Here is a 23,972-nt window from a genome sequence, read left to right as displayed (position 1 = left end):
TCGGGAGGTTCGGGCGGCTGAGGCCCCGGATCAGAACCCAGGTGGCGGGAGCCGGTGAGTGGAGTCATGGCAAAGCCCTGATGGGAATCGCCTGGCGGGAACGGGACGCGGCCTTGCTCTGGGGAAACGCGGGGTCCGCCTGCCTCGAGCCTCGACTCACAGGAAGACTCAGGAGGAACCTGGAATTCCCGGGGAGCCCTGGATTCAGCCCAGTGTTCTCGACCCAGCCCTGAGTCCTCGGCGACCGCAAGAGCGTGTCCTCGGGACCGGGACGGTGAGCGCACCTTCCTCTAGCACAGGGTGGCAGCGCGCGGGGCTGATTCTAGACCTGGGATTCTCCGAACGAATTTTCGCCGCATCCGGTACTGGAGACGCAAGTCTCCCTCTTCCGAAACACTGGCATTCTTTCTCTGCTCGCAGCCACTTTTCTATAGTTTGTTTCTGTCTTTCAGAATCTCAGATCTCCCAAGTTCAGGAGTACTGAGTAATGTGTGAGGGAGTCGAGGTGTCTGAACACCTGTGGCTGAAACCCACCCCTTCTGGATCACTTTTCGTCATCCGTGTTCTGGCGGCTCCAGTATTCGCCCCTTACACTGCGGTAGCGCGCTCGTGTGTGTGTGTGTGTGTGTGTGTGTGTGTGTGTGTGTGGCCCAGTGTGGTGCCCTATACGCACAGCGAGAGTCATAACTCAAGGTGTGCCAGGGAGAGTAAAGTGACCACACACGTGCCTCAAATCCGGCTTTGGCGTGGACCCTTGGGCTGATTCCTGGAGTCTTGTTCTGAAAGACAAGAAGTATGCAGTGGCCACGGGTGACACTCCCTCTCGCACAACCAATACAAGTGAGTTCTGCTCTCACTGGCCCTATGCCCTCAAGGTGGGTGCGTACATCCCACATCCAACAGTGACCAAGGCATCCTGCCTGCCTGCCCACTGTGAGTACCGATCGCAGGGCACCTTGTAGCTGAAAGCTCAAATTGCAGTGTTATGGCCGATCGCCCCGGGCAGTGCGGGGTTGGGACCTGCCGGAGCGGTTTGGCTTCCGTGACCTTTTTTCTTCTTTCCTGAGCTAGTTTGGGGGCCCTCGTAATTCCTCAAGCTTCACACACGTGGGTGTCAGCCCCACAGGATTTTCTTCAAGACCTCTGTCTTAGCTAGGTCCTTCCTCTCTTAGTGCCTTCTTTGCCATAGGGAATCTTCGGCTATCAGCTGCTCAGCTTAGGAAGCTGGGGCAGGATCCATTGCAGCTTTGCATAGGCTCCAACTTTGACGGGATATAGCCCCTCAGGGAGGAATGTGTGTGGACACATTTGCGAGGCCGGTGAGGTGACCAAATAATAGCCAGGACAACTTTCTTAGACATGGGCCTTAAAACCGTAAAAACATTTGTAAAGTCGTATGTGTGCGTGCGCGCGTGAACGTTTACTTTCGTACTTGTTCGAATGAGTGTACGTCTAAGTGTGTTCATTTTGGACATTTTCCTGAGTTGAGTTCGTAACTGGTCCAGGGGTCTGAGGACCTGGGAGTCTGGAATACGCAGGTTTGGATTATTTGCCCAGGAAATCCGGTGGCGACAGTGCAGCGGCTGCATCTGGGTACCGCTATCTCACCTACGGAGCCACGGATCTGCCCTGCAGCGGTCACAGGCTCTTTCGCCAGTCAAGGATCCCACCATTTGCCCCGCCCCACTCTCTGGCAATTACCCGGAGGTCCTGATACAGCCGCTCTCAAGATTCTATACTGATCTGCCCCCCCCCCGAAATCCCGCCCCCCAAGCCAAACACTCCAGCTAGGAATATCCCTGGATCATCGAACACTGGCGCTGGGGCGGCCCAGTCAGTCCCTGGAGCGGCGCCGTTAGGCTCCCAGCTCCCGCTCCGCCCCTCCCCCTCCTGTGTCTCCCCCCCCCTTACCCTTCCCAGGAACCGGCGCCCCTGGGGGAGTCCCCGGGGCCGAGTGTGCGTGTCTCTTTAAGAGGCCCCGGGGGGCGCCTCGCGGGCCGCCTGGGGCTGGAGGGGGAGGACACGGGCGGGGGCGGCTGGCGCCAGGCGGCCGAGGCTCCACAACAAAGCTCCGGCCCCTGTCACTTCGCATCGGTCCGGCCCCGCAGACGGGCGGGGGACGCGCGCTCAGCCGCCCCTCCCCTCTTCCAGGCGGTCTTGGGCCCCGGCGTCGGCGGGCGCGGGCCTCGCGGCCTCGGGCCTGTTGCGCGCCGTCAGTACTCTCCGCTTTTCCCGCAACAAGGAAATCGCGGGGGTCAGGGGCAGCCTGGGCCGAATGGGGCTGCTCTCCTGAGTCTGGCTAGGCTGTCCGTCGGTCCTTTGGCCCTGTAACTTCTCGCAGGTCCAGGAACACTGCTGGGACCTCCCTCGGGTTGATCCTCAAAATCGCAGGGGTTCCTGCGGGCGCCCTCAGTCCGTGTGATTGGGCGTAAATTTGCATGAGCCCGCGTGGAGTGGATGGCGGGGACGCTGAAGGATGTGTGGTCCTGTGGCAGAGGGGACAGATATACGTGCGTGCGAGTAACCCGGCACAGGAGTGATCCTGGGATAACCAAGCACTTAGGCGCTCTGGGGTATATGAATGTCCCTCGGCTAAGCTCGGGTGGCCTGTGTGGTCCAATGAGTATGACAAGCTTTGGCGGTGCTGCTCGGCGCGTCTTGACGTCGTCTGTGTGCGTGCGTGTGTGTGTGTGTGTGTGTGTGCGTGTGTGTGTGTGTGTGTGGAGGTGGGGAGAGCAACGCTCGCGCGCGTGTAGGGGGTGAATGAAGACACTCCCGTGAGTTGCTTCCCATCCACCGCTTCTGTGCCAGACCCGCGCCTCTAGGAGACTTGGCGCCAGCCAGCCCGGTTTAGCGGCCCAGCTGGGCTCCCCCGCGGTCCCGGGTCTGGCCGGGGTGTGGGCCGCGGCCTCGGTGACCCCATCCCGCAGCGGCCCGGCCTGTCCCGTCCACTTAAACAAATTGCGGCTGACAGGCGCGCAGTCTCTCTGGAGCCGCCGCCCGCCCGTCGCCTCCCTCCCGCCCCAATTACCCCGCGCAGAGTCGGGCCAACTGACTGGGATGGGGCGGGGGACGCGGGAAGAGCAGGCGGCTAGACCCCCTTCTGGTCGCGGTGTGGCTGCGGTCTTGTGCTAGGACTGGCTGCGGAACCACTTCCTCTAGTTAGACTCTGGGAAGTGCCTCCGTAGCCATGGTCTGTGTGGCCCAGGTCCCTTGTCTTTCAGGCTCATGGGAAGGCGAGGCCCAGCCTGGCTGTTATGGGGCGGAATGGATCTGGCTGGCCTTCGAGGGGCGTCACTTTGCACCTGAGACAGAGAGTTGGGCCTGGAATCCAGGCCGTGCCTCCTCCGGACTTCAAGCGCCTTCCTCAGAGTTTGGGGATCTTGTTACCCTAGGAACTGCGGACTACTTACTGCTCTGGGCCGCGGTTTCGCGGGTCGCAGCTGTGCGCTTAGGACATAAAGGTCGACAATAGTGAGGTGCGCGTCTTGAACCTGCGTATGCGTGGACGAGCAAAGGTGGGGGTGTCTGGGATCGCGGGGACGTGAACCCTCATTCCTCTGAGTGGCTTGATAGAGTGCATGAAGCTCGGAAGGACCCACTGGGCCCCTAGGATGAGCCCACCTGCGACAGAGGGGCGGGGCTAGTCAGCTAGTGCTCACCAGGCTCTTGATTCGCAGGCAGTGGGGCAGGGATTCTCTGGAGCAGCTTTGTGGGCAGCACAATCTGGGCTCCGGCTGCGCCATCTCTGCCCACCCTACCCCTCGCCCACCAATGAGCTACCAAGCCTGGCCTGGCTTGTAGCCTCCTGCCTGCAAACACCCTTTTGCCTTTCTGACCAGCAGCTTTCCCTTGGCCTGCTTCAGTTCTGTTGCTCCTGATCCCTTCTTCCCTCACCCTTGCCTTCACAGATGAGGACCCTGAAGCCCAGAGGTGCAGTAATTCACCCAAGGCCGTATGACTACTGGTAGCAGAGCTGTAATGGAATCCTGGGACAGTAAAGGAGCAAGCCCAAAGTCACTCCTTATTAGAAGGTGGTGATGACATTGCTGCCAAGCTGCCTTCTTATGCTCACAGAGCAAGGTCACACTGACACTCCAGGATCTCCACCCTCCTGAGGTCTTGTTTTGAATACAAGGATGCTCTCTCCTTTTGTCCTTAGAGCTTCCAGGTCTAAGGTCTGCAGGAGAGCACTGCCTTCCCAGTTATACAGGGGCCCTGACCTGGAAGCTTGAAGGGGTAAGGAAGGCATTGGGGTTAGTAGGATGAGTCCAAGATTATGTGGGGGCACAGGACAGGGAGCTCAGGTCAGATTTGGGCCCTTGTAAGGGAACTGGCTGGGGCATGGGAAGCAGCAAGGTATAGACAGGGTTTAGCTGGCTAGCTGTATGGCTCTGACTTAGGCAAAGCCCTGCCTTTCTCAGGCTTGTCATCTGCAAAACAGGGACCAAAGAGTTTTGTAGTTTAGAGATTCTCCGATCTGTGAAAATAAAAGATGAGCATTGAGAAACCAACCCCAGCTGCAGAATGGTAGCTGCCTGATTTGACTTCTGCATGCCTCCTGAAAAGCTGGTCCTAATATTTGTGTCTGTGTGCATGAATTTGCCTTGGGACCACTGGATTCTTTTTTTTTTTTTTTTCTCAAGTCAACCCCAAACAGTGCTGTTCCTTTTGAGTTGCCACTCCAGGATCCTGAAGATATTTTCCCTCCATCAGATTGAGTCCATAGTATTTTGCCCATTGAATGTGCTGTGAGAATCAGAGAGATCCCATGGCTTCCTCAAGGTCACCTGGTCCAGCCATAATTAGATTCTAGTTCTGATGACCTTGTAGGTGATGCTATCATAAGGTCTGTTGGGACTATTGGGGAGGGGGGTGGAGATTGCCCTGGAGTTATCTTTAGAGGTAGGAGGCTGGCTGCTCCAGGGGGCTGTAAGGTCCCCTGCCCTGGGGCCCAGATCACACTTCCAGCTGATTACTGGCTATGGCAGGGTCTATAACCTCCCCAATTAGCCAGGGGCCAGGCCCAGGGCCTTTCTGATAACCTGAGCTCCAGTGGCAGCCGCCTTGGGGCCAGCTTATCTGGGCTTTCTGATCCTTCCCCTTCCCCCACATACTCCAAGAGTTGCCCTGACTGTGAGCAGATGAATAACCAGATTGTCCTGCAAGCTCAGCCAGCAAGTCCAGCCCTACACCCACCACTTTCCCTGACTGGAGGAGGCCACAGCTGTTTTGCCCCCACTGGAGGGGAAGGGCTGGGCCAGGGAGGACTCCTGACTCCAAGGTGCTCTGCTGGTTCCCTGCATGGCTGAGAGCTCCCGGGAGCAAGGTCTTCGCCCTATCCACATGCCTGGGGTGGGTACAAAGGGGCTCATGCTTCCTAGAACTTCTGTTCACAGCCCCAGGGAGCCAGGCCACAGGCAGTATACACAGGCAGCCTGCTGACATCCTCTTCCCTTTTGACTGAAATGCTACCTTAGCTGGGGGGCTGGAGCCATGCCTGGCATGTCAGTGTCTCAAGTGCAGCGCAAATGGGGACAACCTACCACTCCTGCAGCACCTGCCACTGGCTGTGCCCAGGCCTCCTTGTATTTCCAGAATACCTCACTCTGGCTCAGGGTTTCTCACTCCACAGGAGCCCAGGCAGGAGGGACCATCTCCTCAGCCTACAGAGTCTTGTGTGATGTGGGTCTCTTCTTCCCACATGCCCAAATGACCTCATGGAGGGGACTGCAGATTAAGTCTCTTCTCAGGCACCAGGAGTGGGATGGGGTGTGTGAAGGGGGCAGGGGCCCAGGAGGAAGGTGGGAAGTTCTGCTTGTCTGTGAACACAACCCTTCTACAACTGTTCCATTAAACTCCACCTCAAACCACACCTGGCTCAGTGGTTTCCTTCAATCCTCCAAGGTCTCGATGGGATCTCTCAGAAGTGTGGGCCAGGGAAGAGGGATTAGAACTGGCCTCAATTGCTCTGCTCAACACCTTCTCATTCACTCACCTCTTCTCCTTGTCACCATTCACTTAGGGAAGAGGGAGGGAACACAATCAGGACTTGCCATCTGAGGTCCCAGCCAGGTTTCATGGGATACCCACTCTCACCTAGCTGCCCTCCCATCTTCTGACCTTGAAAAGAGGCAATCTGAAGGTGTCCTGAAGGCAAGGCCAGGGTCTTAACCAAGCTCTCTTCTCAGTAACCAACATACAGGTCAGGCCTTGATGGCCTCCAACAGGGAGGGTCCATGCCTGGTGCCCCCAGAACTCACTTGCTCTGGTAAGAGGCAAAGAGTTTGAAGAATGGACTAAAATTAGGCCCCACCCCAACTTCAGAGCAGATCCTCCTCCCCCTGCCTGCCCCTCACTGGCTTCCCCACGGTAGCACATGTGGGGTACACTGGGAGCCGGGGCACACGGTCAAGCTCACAGTACTCTGTTGAGCATTTGGCGAGGACCTGACCCTAATAACTCAGGAATGGACACCAATTGCAGCGTGATTTATTGGACAAGACGTGCACTTTTCAACAGGGCCTCAGTAACCACAGTTTCCTTCACTGAACAGCACAGGACCAGGGTAAAAGGGCTTAAAGATAAGAAAGATAAATTCTTCCCATGAGTTGATGGGGAAAGCATCCTCCCCTATTACTCTGGGCCTCAGTTCACCCCATACTGGAGGGGAGCTGAGCAAGGGACGCTAGGGGCAGTGTGTATCACAGCCTGAAGTGGGCTGGGGCTGAGACTATCCACTCAGGGCCAAAATACCCAGCTGGACCATCCACCCTCTCCCCACTCAGGCCCCAAGATCTGGCCACTGTTCCAGGCCCCTGTGGGTATGGTTAGAAAATACAAAAGCGGATCCAATGCAGGACATCATGTGCAAATGGAGAAGGGGACTGAGCTTCCGCAGTCTTTCTTGGCCACAGCCCCCACTGACGGGAACAGTAGAGGTCAGGATGCGCTGAGGTGCTTTAGAGAAGGGTCTCTTCTCAATCCAGGTAGGATGGGGGACTGTTGTCACTAAGCTTGGGGAACGTGGTTGATGAAAGAGGAGCAGACTGAAGGGCAGGACCAGAGGGGGGCTTCTCCCCCTCCCTCCAGTGGGTGAGTGGGCCGGCCAGTTGGAAGCAGGTTGCTGGTACCTACGGGAAGCCGGTGGGAAAGAGGCTGAGGGGCTGGCTCTCATTGGTGGGGAGCGGAGATCGGTAGCCATCAAAATTTCTGGGGATGCTGCCGCTGGTGGAACCTGAGCTGTTACTCAGAGTCTCGATGCTTCCCTCTCGCTGAAGTTCTGCAAGACAGAGCAGAGGGCCAGGCCTGGTCAGAGGAGGGAGCAGGGAGAGCAGGCAGACCCTGGGCCAGGCTGCTCACCTTGAGGCACCATTCTGGGTCCACTCACATCCTTCTGCAGTGGAGCTCCTACCTGCTCCCCAGAAGGGCCAGGTGGCAGCTCAGGTCACAGAGAGGCTCAGCCAGGGAATGGAGAAGCCCCCTTGGCTGGCACACTCATTTTAGACCTTAGTCTTTTCTTTTCCTCATTGTGGGGAAGCCTGTTAGGCCATAAATTCTGCCACACTGATGGTCAACAACACTGTTATTCATGGGGCATGGGCCAGTGCCTGCGCACATACTCATGCTCAGCCAGCATGCTCCTCCAGCTCCACAGCGTCTGCATTCCTGGATCTACAGGTGACGAGAAGCCAGGACTGCAGCTTCCCAGCCTGATCTGTTTCTATTTCTCCTTTCCGGTCCCACCTGTCCCTGGAGCTTCCGCCCCAGCTTAGCCATTATTTGTTCGCTCGTTCTCACCCACACAATTTGTCTGCTGGTCAGGCCTTGATACCTTCTGGAAAGTGTCCTGTTTTCCTGTAGGAGGGAATGCTTGGCTAGAGGGGGCCCTATTCCCAAGGAGAGAGGGTCTCTATTTGCCTGAGTGCTTCCCTTCTCCCTTCCTCTCAGCCTTCAAATCTCCTAAAGGCCTCTCAAAACGGACATGTTTAGCCAACTTGTAAAGCATGCAGGAAGCACCTAGCTCCTCTCCTTCCCTGGCCTCTGCACATCCATACTGCCATCTTGAATTCGGCAGTCTGAACCATTTCATTCAACTATTAGCACCTTAACTGATCCACCCAAGGCAGCAATGGGGTAAGGAGTTGGGAGCAGGATCCCTGCTTGTTGAATCCAAGGAGGAAGGAAGCACTTCTTGGCTTTCTGCAGAAGACCGGGTTCTGTTCCTTGTTAGTTCTTTCGTGTGGGCACACACATGCCTGGACAGTCTCTAGAGTCTTCCCCAGCCTGAGATACGGCCTGCAGCCTAGGCTTCTCCAAGGCACACCAGCCTGTGACTATGGGGTCTTGCCTATCCACCTCAAAGCAGGCACCAGAAACAACATGGTGTGCCCAACATTACACTTGCCTGGTCTGGCTTGAGACCTTGATCTCCAGCCTGCACCCGCTCCAGGTGCATGGCCCCCACTCCACCATACAAAGTACAGCTTTGGTGAGGGAATGAGTGTGTTGTGGTCTTCACTCCTGGGCTGGTCATCACCAGTTTGCCAGGAACTTTATAACACTGACCCTCCTGCTCTGGAGGCCACCTATCCCCGACAAGCACCGAGGCTGCCCAGCAGCCGCAGCCACAGAGTGGGGTAGGAACAAGGAAGGCACCTGGGTCAGATGTTAGGGGCACTTGCACTGCACAGCCTTGTGTGGACCTGGGCCTAGTCTGGGACATGAGCATGTAGGGACACTGGCTACCTCTCAGCAGTTTGCAGGCAGTGGAAGGAGTGGGACTGTGGACGTAGGCTGAGGGCCTGGCTGTAGTCCCTGATCTCCAAGAGACACCAGTTGCCCTTAGGGCTTTGATCCTGGGAAAGTCAAGAGATATCTGGGTATGAATAAAAAACAAGGCAGGAGGTTACTCATTCTTCAGTACCACCCTAACCTGGGTACAGGCTATCACACCACAAGAGGGAGAGGATGGAAAAGCAAAGAGTAGACCCTGGACATTCTATAGGAAAGCTTCAGACTCCAAGAGAGACCCTCCATTCCCTTCTTTAGCCACAAGCAAGCCAAGAGTTTGGGGGAGACCTCTGAGGTTACCACTTGGTTTCAGAGGCCCATGCCCTCCTGCGCGGCTGTCCTGGCACTAGGGGGCGCTGACAGCAGGGCCAGGAGGGCAAGAGAAGAGTATGGCAGGAGCAAGAAAAGCACGGGCTTCCTTGAGATCTGGACACCAGGCTGAGGAAGAAAGGAGCAGAAAAGGCCACTAGTATGGGGAAGGGTGGCCCTGTTTCCGAGCAGAGGGACAGTCCCAACAGTCTTGATGCAAAATTCGACACATCCACACTAAGGAAGGTGAGGAAATTGTAGCCCAGGACCAAGCGTGGGACTGCACCACACTTGGTGTCAGTCCCCAGCAACACCCTCAGCAGCCTCAGTGACCCTACCACACATCTGAGCGGACGCGTCCCCCATTCATCATGTGACTATAAAATGAATTTGCTGCTCTGGGGGCCAGGTACAGCCTGAGCTTCCTAGCTCAAAATTTTCTCCTTGCTTAGGCCTGGGTAAGAGGGAGATGGGCATGCCTCTCCCTCACCCCCACATCCTGGGGTAACCAGGGCTCTGCTGACTTGTTTCCTGTACACCTCATCACTGCTACTGCCCTGGTGTTGACCACCTGGGCTCCTGACCTCCAGACCTCACCCTCGCACCTACCCCTAGAGCAAGGCACAGTGATCTGTGCACAAATCTCGTTTGCTTTTCATCTGCTTAAAGACCATCAGTGAACCCTCATGGTCCCCAGGATAAGGTCTAACCTCCCCAGCTCTACCAAACAGCCTTGTATGCTCCGCCTCCCAGCATTCCACACTGTTCTGAGGAACCCAAGTAAGGAACCTGAGTAGACAGCTCTAGGCCCTTGGACCTGGGCTCCTGCGACTTCCTGTGACTGAAAAGCCTGCCAGGCTCCCTGGGCCCCAGAGTGTTTGCTCATTTTCCCAAGCATTGCATGGGTGTCTGCTCCTCTGTTGAGTACTTCCTGTTCCCATGCAGAACCCACCGTGCCCCACCAGCCTCCATGCTCACTCCTAGGCAGGCCCTCCAGTGCTCCCAAGTGTGTGTTTCCTTCCAGGTGCAGAGCCCTGGGGTAGGGGTGTCTGTGCCTTAACTCTGTATTCTCCAGCAGCAAAACTACAGCCTAGAAAATAGCTGGTGCTCAAAAATCACTTGTGGAATGAATGAATGAATGAATGAATGAATGGCATGGAAGAGAAGCTGGGAAGCCATTTTCCAGCATAAAGCACTAGGAAAAGGTCCTGGGATAGTCTCCTAGGTACTTTCCTTTGTGCCTGTGTCAAACCCCTTGTCTCTTCTTTCCACTGAAGACAGAAGAATGAGCATGTGAGAATAGGGCATGAAGGAGGGGTGCACGCAGGATCCCCCCTTGGAGTCATCCCAGCTGCCCAGCCCTAGGAGCAAGCAGCAAATGGAAACATGTGGCCTTACCTTCCTCCATCCCGAACGCATGCTTTGTTACTGTTGGGTTGCTCACGGACGCTGGGCTGTTGGCATTGTTTTTTTTTTCCTTTTTTTTTCCCTTTTGAAAAGAAAAGCATTGAGGAATCTTTTTGGAAAAGATATGGACAATGATCGAGAAGTACACTGATCTCTGCAAGCAGGTGGAGAGGGTGTGAGGAGGCATGGGGGTGTCACACTGGGAAAAGGGTAAGCTGGCAGCAGAATCCTGCAATCAAGGACAGTGACATGCATATGTGAACATCTGGAGACTGACAGGTCTTGAGAGTCCCAGAGATGGAACTGTTGTGACCCTTTCAGCATGGGGGGTGGGGGAAGAGGAGTCACACATTGAGCATGAGAACAGTTTTGGGAAGGGCGGAAGATGGGAACCTATGGTCCATGCAGTGCCAGATGAGGCCCCATGCAGGTAGGTTTTGGGGAGAGGAAGAGGGGAGGAGATAGGCTGCCCAGTTTCCAGTGACACCTTGGACCTTTTGACTTTGCAGACAGCACAGGCTGCTGCCCTCCTCCCCATCCCCAAGTCCCCCATCTTTGGGTACCTCTCCTGGTATGGAGATAAACTTGTGGAAGAGACCACCAGAAACCTGCTGAGGCCCAGGAGAGCAGGTTGGTGACTCTGCGATTGGAGGAGCATTCCCATCAGCCTCCCTGATAGAGGCATGGAGGTTCTGGCTGTTGGGGAAAGTGAGCTCTAAGAGAGCTTGTTCTGCAGTCCTGAGGTCGGGGCAGGGGATGAGGAGTAATCCCCAGAGAAATGCCTGGACCAGACATAAGAAAATCTGAATGTGACCTCACATTCTCCAGGGGCTTGGTGCTCCTGGAAGGTGGGTGCCAAATCCCCAACTTCCAGAGAGCAAAACCAAGGTTGAAGAGGAAGCCACTGGTCTTGGGGTTTGTTACCACCTGAGGGGAAGTGGTCCCAGGGAAGGACACACAACCCCGACAGCCCCAGGCACCATTAAACCTGGCCCCACCACTGATTATATCCACCCATCCCTGCTGCCTCTTCCTGGAAAACTGGCTTTGGACCACAGCTGCCCCTCCACATCATGGGCTGGGATGGACCTGCCACACGGGGTAGAGACAAAGGGAGAAACAGCAACGAAAAGGGAGGAGTCTCTGCTCTTACAAAGCAAAGGGATGAGAAAGTTGGATCCTCATTTCATTCTACCACATACACAGCCTGCCAAACTTCAAAGGTATCAGAGGAGCAGAGAGGGGTGGCTGGACTTAGGTACAAGTGACCCTGGTTACCTAGGAGTGTATGTGGAGGAAGACACAAGGGAGGGTCGTGCTCAGTCTGAGGAAGTAGAACATGACTGCCTACAACTGAATATCCCCCTGCCCCTCACCACACAGTGGGGTACCTCGCCTCCCTGACCACGGCAGAGATGCTCCTGGGAGCTGTGGGTGGGAGCTCGTGGGCAGCGTTGTGCTGGGGGCAGATGGTACACCAGCCACATAATCGAACACTGTGGTCTCTGATTCCCTCATTCCCTGGCAAGGGTGTGAGCTGCTGAGGGCACAAGGCCCGAGTGAGAGCTGGGACAAGCTGGGGAAGCCCAAGTGGGCAGGGGACCCCAGCAGAGGCCCACACTTTGAAGTCCAACCTCGGCCTGGGTGTTCATTGGACAGGCCAACCCTCAGACCCTGGGGGCACCGTGGAGAATCTCTCTAGGGGATTTAGAACGAAGACTGTTTCTGGGGGTCAGGGAGAGCAGTGCTGTGCGTGTTTGGGAAGAGGGTGCCTGGGCGCGGGCTCAGGCTCAGCCTCGGGGCAGCCCTGGCACTTCCGCCACCACAAAAGGAGCAGCGCCTACTGCCTGACCCCTCCAGTTTCCTCCTAGGCTCCAGCCAGCCTTGCTCTGTAGCGTCAAGATGCTGCTCATTAAAGGGATTAGCAGAGCACTTTTATTGGGCCCTGGCTGCAGCCGCACACCCCAGTCCTAAACTAACCACCCACGCTGCCTGGTGGGAGTGGGATTAGATCTTGTGAGACTGAGGCTGCCTGTCCCATAGCCACGCCCACTTCTGGCTATGCTGGGGTGGGGGAGGCTTGCTCCGACTGTCCACTCCCCACCCACGGCCTCTACCAGGATGAGGAGGTGGGCGGAGGTTAGTGGAAGGTTCTGCGCAGGTTAGTGGAAACAATCTAGGGAAGAGACTGAGAGTGCAGGCTCCCGCCATCTGCTTCTGGGAGACTGGGCAAATTACTCAAGTCTCTGTGCCTCAAGGTTCCTGAATGTGAGGCTAACAATGTCTGCTTCATAGCCTGGTTGTAAGAATGAAATTAAATAATGCATGTAGAGCGCATCACAAAGTGCTTAAAGATTCCAGTCAGCAAATGTGAGTTACTATTATTGTTGCAATCGAATTAGTCATTGCGATTATCCACAGGACTTTCAAGGTCCCTCCCCTGTCTCCTTCCCCAGCAGGTGCCTCTGCCACCCAGGCCCCTACCACCTCAGCCCCCCACTGGAGCCTGGGGCAGATTCTTTTTAATCTAGAAATAGCCTAGGGAGGTAGATGGCAGATATGTGTTTACAGCTTTTCATTTCCCTCCTTCCTCTTTGCTAACACCCTCTTCCAAGATGGAAAATAAATTTCCAGCCCTGTTGACATGCATTGATTTTTCTCTCCTGCATCTACCTCCCAGTTCTCCCACATTAGCAGGGGCTGTGGCTGAGACCCTTGCCTGGGATGCTGGGCTGTTGGCATTGTTTTTTTTTTTTTTTCTTTCCCTTTTGAAAAGAAAAACATAGAGTGGCCAGCCACACTGCTCTGTCTTGCCCACTGCCTGGCTCAGAGGAATGCAACAGACAAAACAACCCTTCTGCTTGAGGGTTTTGGGTAGGGAGTCAGGTGTGTCCGTGTGTGTAGTCCTCTCCTTAAGAAGGTAGAATTTTTAGGGCTGGGGTTGTAGCTCAGCAGTGGAATGCTCATCTAGCACATGTGAGGCCCTGGGTTCAATCCTCAGCACCACATAAAAATAAATAAATAACATAAAGGTGTTGTGTTCAACTACAACTAAAAAATAAAACATTAAAAAAAAAAAGGAGTTAGAATTTTCAGCATCTTCCCTTGGTATATGGTAAAGACACCAGGGGACCACAGGACTGTCAATAAGTCCTGCAAATTGGTTCAAATGGGGTCTGTCCTAAGCAAGCAATTTTGTCAGCAAGAGGCCTGCTTACAGGCCCTGGAACCAGCTATGCAAAATGGCACTTGAAGAGAGAAGGGCTAGGGGATGGGGAGGCATGAGTGCATCTTGTGGGGGCTAAGCAGGGTCAGAAGCTTCCTGGGGCTAGAACCTGGAGAGCTGGCCCAGATGCTAGCTAAAAAAGGTGACCCTGGAAGACATGGCTAAGGGCTGCTTGTCTTATACCAGTCCAGGGTCTAGAAACTGCTACTGTCTCTTGGAGAATGTCTGAGGAAGTGGGGGCCTGTTCAGAGAGACCCGGATGGAGCAGGCTTAGACTGCCCCACTGTCAGAGACCACACTCAGGCAGGAGCCAGCCTCAGCCCCCAAGGCACTTTTCAGGAGGTTAAAAGTGCAGGAGTTAAAGGAGGCAGCCTACAGGGAGGCCTCACTTTTCTGGAACTCTGCATACCCACCTCTGAGCCGCCTGGCTCTCCTACGCCTTCCCTCCTCATGCCCTCTCCAGGCTTCCCCCTCAGGCTTCAGAACTTACAGCGATGCCAACAGACTAGGGGTTCTCTTTGTCCACTCCCAGGAGGTCTTGGGAGGCTGGGGCTGAGGCTAGAGAGGTCTGAGACAGGAGTCATCTTTCTCCTCCAGCAGGGAGGGGCTTTTGTTCCCTTGCCAGGCATGGGAAGGGGCAGCTTCTAGAAGCTGATGTGAGGATGAAAAGGCTCCTCCTATTCTGATCACAGGAATCCTGCTTTGTGCTGCTGGAACCAGGAAGCAGATGAGAAGCAGGCCTGGCTCTGGCCTGCGCTCTCTTGGGCTTACCACCCAGGGTCTGAGTTCAGACCCCTGGCCAACCAATGCCATAGACTTCCGGTGTCTCACCACACACAGCCTAGCACTCCTGAGTACTTGGGACACCTGCCTGAGGGCTGCAGCTTGGGTCCTTCCTGGCTGGAGTCTCTTTCAACCCATGGGGCCTGCCAAGTATACTCTTTCTCCTTGCCCAGCTTTTGTTCATGACTCCTTCAGGTACTGTGGCCAGAACACCATGACGGAATGAAGTCAAGACTCCACAGCCTCTCCTGCCACCCCTGCCTCCACGATCAGCTGCCAACAGTGATTATAAATCTTGGCTGCTTTCAGCTGAGGAATCTGGGAACTGCTTCTCTTGGCCACAAGGGGAGACCTGAGGCCTAGAAGACTTCAGATGCTTCTGGGTATCCCTGACCCTAGAAGGTAAAAGTGGTGATCAACACTAGGAAAGGATGATGATGAAGCAGACTGTGAGATGGGCAAGCGAAGGCCACTCTGTTCCTTAGTTTCCACCCAGAGAAACTGGGCAAAATGCACAACTCCTTCTTCCACATCCCCTCTGCCCTCTGACAGCCAAAGAGGAAAGGTTCTCAGGCTCCTAGGAACCCTGTTCACTTCAGCAGGCCATTAGACAGTGGGAAGTAGCTTAGATCTTCAAATCCCTTGTGGGCCCAGTAGGGATGGGGTACTATGACAGGAGATGTTGGAATATGGGGCAATAAAAGTAGCAAAGAGAGTGGGAGGGAGGGACGCTGAAGAATGAGGACTCAGGAGATCAGGAGGGAGGCCACTCTGAGTCCTGCCCCATGTTCACCAGGCCTGTCCCTTATGACCCCTATCCCCTCTCTGCTGGAGCTGCCACTGTGTGTGTGTGTGTGTGTGTGTGTATGCACGTGTGCATACATACACATGCAGGGCACAGAGTTCCAAGCAGAGCCCTGGACTCTCCTTCACAGCCTTTGAAGCACTGGCCAGGTTAGGGTCTGGCTCCTTTTCCTAGGTCCCCTCCCAACAACATCCAGACTGCCGCCTCAATCCTAGGCAGGGAAAGAATTGAATCAGTCACGCTCCACTCCCAGGAAACTCACACCACCCAAGCCTCCCCAAGTCTCAGCTTCAAAGGAGATGGCAGAAAGATCACCTGTCCAGACTACCTTGGTTGGTACCTTATGCCCTGTGACCCTCTCAGAGTCCATCATATTAGAACTCTTAAGTCCTGGCCAAGGCAGAGTAGATCCTGTCACAGCATACTATATGTGGGGACAAAAACAGCTAAGCTGACCCAGCTCACACCTGCAGGTCTGAGGGGTCTGATGACTGGCTGAAGCCAGGCCTCAAGTCAATGAGATGCAGGAAAAGCCCTGACCGAGCTCCCTGTGGATGGTCAGGAGGACAAGGGCTGCGGAGGAGGCTGAGACATTGCTCTGGCCCCGTGCTGTCACAGACGTGCTGAATGACCTGGGCAAATCACTTTGCTTCTCATCTGCTTCGGCATCTGTTGACGGGGAGGACGTGCTCTGGGAACCTCACTGGGTGTGTAAACCTCTAATGAGAAGAGAGTGTGATGGGGCGCCAAGAGGCACAGTGCGTGTAGAGACACTGGATGGGAGATTCTCCAGCAGTAGGGGCCCCTGCAGCCGCACAGCTCATCTGGGGGAGCTGACCATCTTTCCTAGCTCCAGGTCCTTAACACAATACTGAGGACAGAGCCTCGGCCTTTTCAGGCTGACCGAGAGCTGAGCAGCACAGCCGACATGCCTATGGGCTTGGCGGGTGTCCAGCTGGGGGCTTTGACTTGACTTCTTTGTGTTGGGTTCTAATGAGGGGCCAGGAGGAGTCTCAGACACGGCACTCATGCCCACGGCCTGTGGTTCAGAAGAGGAAACAGAGCTTGGAAAATCTCCCTGGGAACCAGGTGCCTGGCAACTGGCTTTGACCTGCCGGTCCCCTGAAGTCCAGCCACGAAGCTTGGAAACCCCCACCCCAGCTCCCAGGCAGGGGACCTCCTGAGCTAGCCTGCAGCCTTGTGAGATAGCACAGGGCCTGCAGGCCACAGGAGAGACACTGTGCTTTGAACGTTGCTGGCCGGCGGGGCCAGAGCCGCATCTGGTTCTCATTCAAATGTCCAAACGTAATTAAATTCTCTACGACGCAGCGGAAGAGCTTGGTAAGATGTGGCTTTCCCCCTTTTCCAACGAGGTTAAGAAATCACAGCCCCTCATTCTGCCGGCAGACTCGCTCTCTTCCCTGCCACTGGTTTGTCCTGTTCTGGGCTCTTATCTGTTTTCTAGAGTTCATGGGGCCGGGGCCAGCGTGGGGCAGGCAGAGGCCCCCACCCTGCTCCACTCAGCCACCTGAGAGGGTTACCAGTGGAGGCCGAAGCTGAGCAGAGTCAGCACTCTAAGGGGTGGTTGGCTGGGGGAGGGTCCTGACCCCACTCTTCCTGAAAGGGTCTCCCCCAACCTTGAGGAGATAGCCACTGTGCCAGGGCTCACCTCAGTGACACCAGATTCCTTCTACTGCTGAGATAATGGGGGTCTTATAGTACCCCACCACAGGGACACCCTTCTTCACAGCTTCTCACAACGGGAAGTGCTTGGGAGGTATGATTCTGGAGACTTTGGGACAAGGAGCTGCCTGTGCCCTGGCCTGACCCTATTGCCCAGGGCAGAGTGAGGTAATTCTGCCAAACTTCTTACTCCCCACCCCCCATACAGGGAGGAGGAACCATCTACAGACAAGGACAAGAGTGGCTTCAGAGCCCTCTCAAGGACTCCCTAGGACTCCATGTCTCACAGGAGTGCTTGTCATTTCTGGCCTGTGAGGGCTCTGAACAGGTGAAGGGACAGCAGGGTCCAAGGTTCAGTTCTCTTTGAGAGGGAGGGTGTCCTGTCAATTGGAAGGACACTCACTAACCACTAACCTCAGCTTCGGTGCCTCCCCGGCGCCTCTCCTCGGCCTCCTACTCAGGACTTCCACAAGGTCAAGCAGAATGTTCCCGGGATGGGCTGCTTTTCCCAGCTTCCCTTCCCACCCAAGCGTCTCCAGTTTATGCTTTCTTTTTACTTAGGGATTTATGACTTTCATGGTAATGGGTTCCATTCTATTTCCTCTATGCCTATTTTTCTAATCACTGTGGTACAGGCTTTATGAGTGTTTCTTAATAAGTGGGGGCATTTTTTCTTTTGAAACATACTATCTTGTGAGTTAATGACTTATTGTGGGTGTGGGCTGAACAAGGGGGGGGCAGGGCAAAATAGTCAAGATTCAATAAAGCCGTGCTGAGGTCCCTTTAAGACTCCTGGCCAGCTCCCGTGTTAGCACTTGCTCCTCACAAACACTCCTACCAGAGGACAGGAACTACATCGAGGCACACATGGCATTCATGTGCCAAGGAATGCTTACCCAGGGAGAGAGCGCACACGTGCACATGAGTGTGTACGTGCACACACACAGAGGCTCATGAGAACCACTGACCTGGCTCTAAACACGAACAGTTTTTATAACTGTTTTCAAATATGAAGGCTTAGCAATAGATTTAACCGGTGGCACCTAGTGTCACTGCCACGCGTCTGGGAGCCTTTACATTAGTGAATAAGGTTTTAAGGAAACCAACCCACTTCTTGGTCCAGTTGTCTTAGGCCAAACCTAGCAAAAGGAATGGAGTCAGGCCAGGTGTCTGACCCCCAGGGGGTCCCAACCTGTGCTGTCAAGCCCACAGGTGGCCGTGGGGAGAGAACCGGGATCTGGGTGAGCTGCTGCCCTGCCGCCTGCCCAGATGAGAGAGGCGGGGCCGGTGCCGGGTGTGCCTTTGTGCTGCTTCCACAGACTGGCTGCTGGTGCCGGGGCGCTATTCATTATTCAATTCAGCTCGCTCAGATGAGCCTTTCCATTTGCTCCTCCAGGAGGAATAACAAATCTAGAAATGCAATTCCACTTTGGTGTATTAAGATATCGATTTGCCTGTCGAGTAGAAGTGCATTTGTTCTGTCAGCCCTCCCGTGGGTAGGAAGGGGTTAACCAAATGTTTATCACGAGGCTGGCTTCAGAGTTGAAAGTAATGTGATCAGTAATGAATTTTGTGTTACATTAGGTTGTATAAATGGACAGACAAGCGCAGACAACAAGTGGCCAGGAGTCGGGGCTAATCTAATGATGTAAAAATAGAGACAGCACCAATTATACCAGGGGCCAGCTCCAGGCTCCTGCAGGGACTGCAAATGAATAGGTACAAATCAAATTACTCACTAATAGACGCACTACAAGAGGGGCAGTCAATGGTAAATGCATTAGAGCCTAGTGACCTCTCTGCTCTGCACAGCAGAGTCCGAAAATTTGACTTCCATCTTCAGAGTGGGGGGCAGGGAGTGGCATTCTCAAAGAAACTCTTGTTGGGTGAAGGACAGCAACTACTCCCCATCCCACAGCAGTTCCTTGCAGAAGGCACCTCCTGTCTGAGGTGACCTCTTGCCTTCACTCCAGTGTCTCCAGAAGCCCACAGCAGGTAAGAGGGCACCCACTCGAGGACACAGAGAGCGGAGGGACAAAGCCCTCCGTGTGGGCCAAGGCAGGTTACATACCCAAACACTTCCCAGCCATGTGTCTCTCAGGGGTGATATTTTTTTTACTGCTACTTCAAGGGCTGTGTCTGTATTGAAAATAAAATATTTCTTTAAAGAGGATCACACAATGGACTTTTAAGAGCACAGGTTGAGTAGATATCAAAATCAGGTTTGACCACTGAGAGCTTTGCACGTGGTGGTCACGGTCTGTTCCGAGGCGCGGCGTATCTGGGCTTTAGAGATTTCTCAGTAGCCTGAACTGCTGTCACCCTTCCCTTCTTCCTCCTCCCAAGTCCAGTCAACCAAGTTTCTATATCCGGGCCTGCGGCGCAGGTCTGGAGTAGGGAAGGAGGTGGAGGCAAAGCTGGCTTCTCAGGTGGCCCCTCAGGTTCTCTTCCCCCTCTTGGATTCCATGGATTTAAGAATCAGGTCTGAAGTTCAAAGCTGTCTGGCAGAGTGGCTAGGCTGCTTAGGGGAAGGATCATGGAGATGTGCTCGAGTGCATTAACGATATGCTCATATTTAGCTCTCAGTGGCTTGGGGATGAATAAAGTATGAAACCAAAGATGCGCCAAGCCTTCCAAGGACCAACCCCTGCTAATGGAGGCAGGATCCCTGGAAGGTTTGGCCTCTACTTCCCCAACCCACTCTAAGGACTGCACCAAGCAGGAATACACATCAAAGTGGAGATGGCATGCTGGTCCTGGCCAACCGGATCTGGAGATGAGTGGATGGTACCAGTAAAATGAGCACAGGGGGCACAAAATAGAAAAAATCAGCCTGAACAAATGAAGCAACCGGATGGTGATTCTCCCCAAACTCCATTAAATGCACAGAGGGATGGAACTGCAAGCATGGAGTTACACTACGTAAGACGTATGTGGGGGCAACCCGGGAGGTCTAGGCAGCCTGGCACGGGGATATTCTGTTAGCAAACTTAAAAATGTCTTAGGCAGTGGGCCTGCAGGTCCTTAGGAACAGGAAAGAGAGCAGAAATCTCCAAAAGTCAAAGGTAGGGCAGTGGTTTCTGGTGTGGGCACTCTAAAATGTCCTCTGTTAAATGCAATCAGGCTGCTGTGTGGCTTGGCCTTCTTGCTCTCATTCTTGAATCTCAGAGCCAAAGCGCCACTTTCTGAGAGGTCAGGAGTCATTTCCAACTTTGCTTTCTGTGACCGTGTGCGTCTGCCCCTCCTTCCAGCCATGGTACCTGGGGGCTGGTCTGTATGAGACCCACCACCTTCTGAAAAGGTGAGGGCAGAAGGAAAAGGTGGGCATTTAACCATCCATGCCTGCACTCCTCTTGTTCACACCTCACAGAAGGGCCAATGATTAAAGGTGAGTTCTCTGGCAGAGAAGGAGGCACTGAGAAAAATCCTCCCTTTGGTTAACCATTTACCTGTGTTAATGCTTCAGACCAGGGCCCTAGCTCTGGGGTCTGACAGCCTCCCCCACTGGTTGTCCAAGCCTCTATGTTTTCCCCAGTCACTCTCACTTCCGTGATGGGGTAAATACCTGGAAAGGAGACTAGGAAGGATCACCAAGGAGGCCACACCGGCAGTTCCTCCTTATTGACAAGTCTCAGTGCGCTTTGGTAAAGGAGGTAAAATAGACTTTGGGGAACTAGGAAATGTGCAAGGAGCTTTGCAGCCCTTAAGTCCCATTACAGTTCTACATCTTGCTTCAGCTTCCAGAGAAGAGAAGAAGAGAGGGGGTGGGGGAGAGAGAAAAAAATCAGAGCTGAGACCTGGCCTGAAACTAACAAGTATGTCTTTTAAGTATAACAATTATTCCCATTGCTTTGCCTGGCTTTCATTTACCTCTCTGAGGCCACAAAAAGCCCATCCAGTCATTCAACAAACATTAACTGAGGCTCAGCTTGGCTCTTGTCCCAGTGCTGGATGCTGGGCTCAGCTTCCAGGCAGTGGTTAAAGGTAACAGAGATGAATCCTTGACCCAAAGAACCAGAATTGGGTCTAGACAAAACTGATGTCACTATAGGTGAGGGAGGGGCTGAAGGGACCACCAGAGCTGGTCCTGTCCCCCCGTGGCACATAGACGGGAACCTGCCATTGGCAGTTAACGGAAAAGGCAACAGATGCTACTTGCCCATGGCTGCGTGTCCTGTGAGCAGCTGGCACAGACAGGAGAGAGACACATGATTAGGGAAGGCGTCACAGAGGAGGGGCCTAAAGAGCAGACTCGACAGAGGTGGGGGTCATTGCATGGTGGTGGGGAAGCTGAAGGGCAAGGAGCCTGGTGTGAATGTGGAGACCCCAGGCACTTTCTGACTACGAAGGTGAGACAACAGTCAGAGCAGACCCTCCTTGAAAATGGAAGTTCCCTTCTTCCCTGGGGAACTTCTACTTTGTGAAAAGGGCGGGTCATCTTTTGTCAGGAGAGACCAGCAGGATGTGAAGAACTGGGTGCTCTTCCTAGATACCCCTCTTTAACCCCACATCATTTGGTTATGATCTTACTTCAAGTCTTTTATTTCTCTGTTTGAAAGTTGGAGAGGCCATCTGTCTACCTGCCAGGGCTGTGAGGATCAGCAGACACTTAGGTGGCAAGCAGAGTCTGAAGCACAGGAGCCTCCTGGGTGGCCCCAGTTGCTGCTGTGAGGGTAAGTGAGGTGATACAAAGTGCTTAGTGCAAAGTCCTTAGTAGGACAGTGGCCAGCACTCCACGGGATAGGAGGCTAACGCTTACCATATTTACTGGTTCCCTCTCCATCGTCTAAGAGAGGAGGAAATTGAACCCAGAGAGGGAAAGGCCTAGGGTCACACTTCCCCCACTTCTTGATGACAGCTTCCAAATCCCACCAAAAAGGAAAAACAAACATTCTTCCCAGAGGCAGTAGCTGGGTGTTGGAAACTGAAAGGACTCTCAGATTTGGCCTTTCCTACCAGTGGAAAATAGCTAGGAACAGGCAATCTGACACTGAACTGAGACACAAATAGCAACACCCACAAGGCCACCCCTGCTGCAGCCACCACTCTCCCACAGTCTCAGTAGCTGCTCCCTCCCGTCCTGAGCAGGGCTGCTTGTGGATTACTTGTGGGACTGGGCTCTGTCTCTGAGAGGCCCTGTGTGTCGGGGGGCTTACTCTCTTCTCCCACCCTCAGCAATAAGGACATCCATTGCTGAGAAGTTTAGAGTTTCTTTTTTTGCATCTTAGAAAGAACACGCCCTGTGGGCAGTTGAATAAGACTGACCTCTGCTTTGTCCTGTGCATCTGATGGGCCCTGGTGGGAAGCTGGGATTAGGAGTCAGAGAACAGACCTCTAGGTCAGCGCTATTGCCTCCTTCAGGGCTATCATCTCTTCAAAGGTGGGAACCAGGGCTTACTTATTCTTCCCCAGCCTGGTGTGGAACATGGCAGATGCCTACAGAGAGCCTGCTGGCCTACCTGCTGTGACCAGAGAGAGAGTGCATGCGGCCACCGCCACCGAGGAGTGCTGAGAGAAGACACTGAAAGCATTTTTGTAAATGTTGTAGAAAGAAGAAAAAAACCAGGCCCATTTAGAGAAAGCAAAGGAAAGGCCCTAGGTTCCTGGCTAAATTCCTTGGATGGTGACAGTGTTGGCCAAGGAACCTGGTCTTGAGGCAAGAGGAGGCATTTTAGGAGCAGCAGGCATTCAAGGATATTAACCAGAGAAGCCCCGAGTCTTTGGCAAGACCAAGCCAGAAGTTATGCCTTGAGGAAGTGAGAAAGTCTGATTATAGGGATCATCTTCTCCCATTTTGAGAGTGGGGAAGGGATTCAGGAAGCTGGAGAGGTAAGACTGAAAAAATAATAAAAAGATTAAATACTGGATCTTTTGTGCTGCCACATCAGGCATTAGGGAGAACAGATATTCTTACTCTCAGGAGGCCAAGACATGGTGACCTTTCCCAGGGTATGGGGAACACCATTTCAACTCAGAGGCTGTAGAAAGACAGGACAGAAGATTCTATGGGAAAATCAAAGCAGCCTGGTGGTTGTGTGAGGCAGGGACTGTCACCCTGGCCTCTGTGAAAGTGGCATTTTCAGCTCCCAGGTTTGCTTAGGACAGGAAGAGGGTAGCTGACCCAGGACAGAGGTTGCCCACCCCTCCCTGAAATTAGAAAATTTCAGCTTTGGGAAAGGGACCTGAGGGGCCCAGACACTCATGCCAGCTCCTCCTGCCACAGCCTTGCAAGGTAAAAGATCACTAGGTGCAAGCAGATGGGGCAGAGTTCTTCTCTCTGAGTTGCAGATTTTTCATCTGCAGAAGGGAAAATTCTAACAACTGCCACATCCTCCGAAATGTCTGCAAAGTCCAATGTGGTCCAATAGTTTTTATGGTGAACACTGATGATTCAGTTATTTGCTTTGAATACAGAGGTTGACCTGTGAGTAGGAATGTCTGAAAAATCAGAGAATTAGTTCGCAGCCCTGGTGCCTGCAATTATTGTCAACTGATTTTGTGGCACTTTGTGATGGTAAGGAGGGACTTATACAGTCCCTCCTAGAAATGCACAAAAATGTTCCCAGTCCTCAGCAGTAGGACAAGCAGGAGATCCACGGCCCACTGAACTTGCTAATCCTAGAGGTAGGACAGCGGGTAGGCTGTTTTTTGGTTTAGGGTTCGTGCCTAATCAACTCCAATCACAAAAGCTACCACCTTTTGGGATTTTAATTTCTATAGTCATGAAATTAAGGATGTTATTAGCGTGCATGTGCTTGTGTGCATGTATACACACATGCACACATAGAAATACTGCTTTTAGGTTATCTATTGCAAAGCACAGGCAATCAACAGATACTTGTTAATTATCTTACTGAAACTTCCTATAACCATTTTAAAAACTGTGTCTAATATTTAAAATGTGTTTTTCATGTTAGGAAGGAAAAAGGCTCAGTTCTTTCAATAAATAAAAGTAGATTCTGACAG

General features: G+C 53.6%; 1 protein-coding gene across 4 annotated transcripts in view; it reads right to left on the bottom strand.

Annotated features, from left to right (window-relative positions):
• Nucleotides 1–6,482: 6,482 nt before the first annotated feature.
• Nucleotides 6,483–23,972, bottom strand: part of Bcas3 (BCAS3 microtubule associated cell migration factor) — a 575,232-nt gene continuing 557,742 nt past the window's right edge. For 2 of the 4 annotated variants that reach the window (XM_026398024.2, XM_026398026.2), the window contains 2 exons: nt 10,501–10,591; nt 7,159–7,282 (listed from right to left, as the gene is read on the bottom strand). In XM_026398024.2, coding sequence (XP_026253809.1) covers nt 7,246–7,282; nt 10,501–10,591 — 128 coding nt within the window. In that variant the 3' untranslated portion in view covers nt 7,159–7,245. Of the gene's footprint in view, nt 7,283–10,500; nt 10,592–23,972 lie in introns of all 4 variants that reach the window. The other 2 variants (XM_026398023.2, XM_026398025.2) reach the window with 1 other exon arrangement.

The sequence above is a fragment of the Urocitellus parryii genome, chromosome 7 (genome assembly GCF_045843805.1).
Source record: "Urocitellus parryii isolate mUroPar1 chromosome 7, mUroPar1.hap1, whole genome shotgun sequence".
NCBI classification, from domain to species: domain Eukaryota; kingdom Metazoa; phylum Chordata; class Mammalia; order Rodentia; family Sciuridae; genus Urocitellus; species Urocitellus parryii.
The sequence above is the reverse complement of the archived record's forward strand: the minus strand, read 5'-3'. Positions and strand labels throughout refer to the sequence as shown.